This window comes from Capsicum annuum, chromosome 10 (assembly GCF_002878395.1).
Source record: "Capsicum annuum cultivar UCD-10X-F1 chromosome 10, UCD10Xv1.1, whole genome shotgun sequence".
Classification (NCBI taxonomy): domain Eukaryota; kingdom Viridiplantae; phylum Streptophyta; class Magnoliopsida; order Solanales; family Solanaceae; genus Capsicum; species Capsicum annuum.
The window spans coordinates 174944859-174948688 of NC_061120.1; the positions used below are offsets into that span (position 1 = coordinate 174944859).

At 36.3% G+C, this 3830-nt stretch overlaps 1 protein-coding gene across 1 annotated transcript; it reads right to left on the reverse strand.

Moving 5' to 3' along the window:
- Positions 1–1046: 1046 nt before the first annotated feature.
- Positions 1047–3694, reverse strand: LOC107843324 (the record flags this gene model as incomplete). Its single annotated transcript, XM_016687559.2, is given in 4 exon segments — positions 1047–1561; positions 1991–2249; positions 2642–2859; positions 3551–3694. Coding segments are annotated over 4 exon segments (756 nt in total), but the record flags the coding sequence as incomplete, so codon positions are not given.
- Positions 3695–3830: the final 136 nt, after the last annotated feature.

Sequence of the window (3830 nt, forward strand, 5' to 3'; positions counted from 1 at the left end):
AAATTTGAAAAGTTGTTGGTTGGGAGAAGTTAGAGAGAAACTATCAAGAGAAAGAGAGGAGAGACGATTGATTCGCAGAGAGGGGAGTTTTGTAGGTGTGGGTTGATTTGTATTTTTAAAAAGATTAGACAGTTTTGAAAATATGAATAAAGTTTACAATTTACCTAATCAAGTTTCTTAATTATGTTTGACCCTCTAAGTTGGTCAATGTCATCAATCTTTCATTCAAGACTTAAATGACACCTTTCCTTCAATTTTCTCCAGTCACCTTGCTCACCTCTTACCTTTCTCCATACATGCCGGACCACCACTTAATTCCAATTCAACAAAACCACCAAATTCACCTTTGAATTGTATGTGTTGCACTTTCAACCATTACTGCTCTATGCTCAAACTATAGTATGAAACTCAAAATCAAAAATAAATCAATAAACTTAATAACACATAGTAATATCTTAACACATGCCCCAGTACGAGAAGGTTGAGATGCTTTGGACATGTAATGAGGCGGAGCACAGATACCCTAGTATGGAGATGTGAGAGGCTTGCTATGAATGATTTCAGATAGGGTAGAGGTAGATCGAAGAAATATTGAAGGAAAGTGATTAGGCATAACATGGAGCAGTTACAGTTTACAAAGGACATGGCCTGTGATAGGAAAGTGTGGAAGATGCAGATTATGGTAAAGGATTAGTGCGTAGGTGTGCGTCCTTACTAGTAGGGGGAAGTGCTTTGTTTGGAGATTTTACCTGTAGTCATAATGTTGTGAATGCGTCTTATAGTTTCTTATTCATGGCGTTTTATGGATGTTTATGATTTTGGATAAGTAGTTCATACTATTACTCTGTGGATGTCTTGAGTCTTCTATTATCTAGTGGTGTGTTATCATATTTTATTGCTAGTTTTTTAAAGTCTATCGAAAATAGTTTTTCTACTTCATCTGAGATAGTGATATGAACGGCGTACACATTACACCTCCCCAAACTCCACTTTGTGAGAAAACACTGGGTATGTTGTTGTTATAGTATATCTTAAAAACACCAGAAGAAGAGAAAGCAGTGTTGAAGTTCCTATAGAACACAGCACAAAAGTTAAATTCCTATACTGATCTTGTTGAAGTAACTAGAAAACAAAGGAGGAAACATTGAATCAATTTTCAAGAATTTACATGTAGTTACACAAAAAATCAGAATACAAACTGATTTTAGCTAGAAACTATCCATCATCTGAGTCTCTAAAGTTGCAGCTGAGCAGCAATATTGACCGGTTGCTTTAAGCTCAAGCACCATTTGGATGGTGAATGTTGACTAGTCTTACAAGTTACAACCAACAACCTCAAAAAGCCTGGTTAATCTTCCAAATGAATGAGAGGACGTACTTGCTGAAAAAGAATAAATCCATCTGATAAGACCAAAACAAATCTCAACTAGAAATCGTACTTTGTCCTGCCACTTCTTAAGATTAGGCATAACATGTCGGCAATGTCTGAAGATGACGTTGACTTTAAGAAGTTCCAAGACTCCAGCATAAGTCTTTTTCTTGATCCCTTAAAATGCACAACCTGTGACCAAAACCGAATTCAAAACTCAGAACAAAACCACAAGTATCCTTTCACAATCTCATTTATGAAGTATGTCATTCATCACGTACTGGACGTATACCAACTCTTGATTCTTTTTCAGATATTCAGTAGCTGAAACAGCATCTTCTTCTTGAGAGGTCCATGTGGAAGTGATTTAAGAGGCTGCCTATACTTTAGCAACAGTATAACTGTACAAGCCATAATCTACTACATAATGGAAAATCAGACTTCTAAAATTCCAACATGGAGGATGCACTTGGAAATTTCGTTTGGCTATATATATGTTTAGTTGATAAACCATCTACATGTCCACAACTCCTTAAACTACAATTCAAGTCATTTCATAAATTCACTATAAATTTACCATTTGGAATATAACCCAAAGCAAATCTTAAACCAGAACTGTACCTTAACATCCAAGGGCATCCCGTGAAATTGACCGGCACCCTCTGGTGGTGTCCAGTTATAAATTGAACATGGCAAAAATAGAACGGAAGCCCCGCTGATTTGGTCCATAAATGCTTGTTTTCTAGAAAACCTTCGTACATCAAAGGAAGAATGAGATTTTACAACCCAGGCAAGAGCTAATTGATCCCCGAGCATTCTGGAAGCTTTCATGAACTTTGACGTGTAGACTTTTAGTACTTCTTCCAAGAAAGACTTTGCTCTGCACAGTTTAGGAGTTATAATGGCTTTAGGAAGAGATGTAAAGAAATGCATTGCCAAGTTCTGTTTTAAATTAATAAAAGAAACTTAGTACATTATGACGAAGAAAAAAGATAATACTAAATCACAGGTTTTCAAAATTTCAAGAACACAAACCAAGAAACATCTGTTAAATGTCCGGGGTTCCTACTAGACAGTCCTACTAAAAATATCAGAACTGCAGAATACAACACCTAAAAGCATAGAAACTAGTGAGGACTGAGGAGCACCCTCCGCTGTTATTATAATTTAAATCTAAAAGATTCAAACATAAAAGCAAATCACCACTATTTAAATATCCTATTAGCAATATGCCCCATAAATTCAAGGAGAATAGAATACAAATCAACAAACCTTAAAATTCCCTCAGGAGTGCCCCTAACTGCTATAAATCCTGAATTCAGAGGTTGCACTTTGTTGTTACGGAATGTTAGAGCCACATGAAAATCAGGGTGATCACTAAATATCTGCCCCAAATCATCAACCACTGCTATGTCTGAGTCGGTAAAGATGTAATGACTCACTTGGCTCTTCCATTTTGAATGCTCCGCAGCTCGAGTTTCTAGAAAGACCTGCAACAGAAAACTATTAGCCAAAAGGAACGCCATGCAAAATACAAAAGACAAATCATCTAAAATTTTCTAAGGGAATTAAACTTGACAAATCGACAGAAATAGAGAAATGATGGCGAATTTTGCAAAACATTTACCAAGTAAGACAATATCTGGACATCAATACGTAGATGATACTTTCTAACTATGTTCCTTTAACTAAATGTTTACATGTCATCATTGCAGACAATTGCTTGACAATTTCTGGAAACACGCAGACACTAAACTATAGTGACAGAAATTGGAAAAAAAACATAGAAACTATTCTGACACAACAAGAAAGCGTGGATTTAACAATCTGCATTAGCTCTACAATGAAAACTCTACTGATACTAGAAGACCAACCAAATACAAACAAATATTCATGGTTGATTCAACAGTACAAGAGCATGATGATTTTCTAATTTAAAAAACAAATATACGTGGATGATTCAACAGTACAAGGAAAGCAAAGCCCCAAGTGCATCGGAAAATGAAAATATACATGTTGCCAATTAGCTTATCGTAGTATGGAAAAGTGATTTTCTCGAGTTACAAAGGATAATCCGAAGCACACCTAGCATGCTGTAACCATAGTAGAATTGAGGAACTTCTAGAGCCAAATCAACATAAAAAGAAGAATACCCTTCATAATAACTAACTGTGCTCTTACAATGTAAGACCTGATTCTTTGCAGCATCAACATTTCTCGTGAATAATCACCTTGAATGGGCAGAATGGTCAGTCTATCTCTTTCCACTGGGAGTTTGGATGATGGATTAGTAAGGATGATGATGTTGCTTTGAGGCATGGTCTCCTGCACGTATCAAATCCAAGTCAAATAATTACAACTGAAATCAATTTCTTGATAATACCTATAGGTGTGAGAGGCTAGCGTTGGATGGTTTTAGGCGGGGTAGGGGTAGGCCGAAGAAGTACTGGGGTGAGGTGAT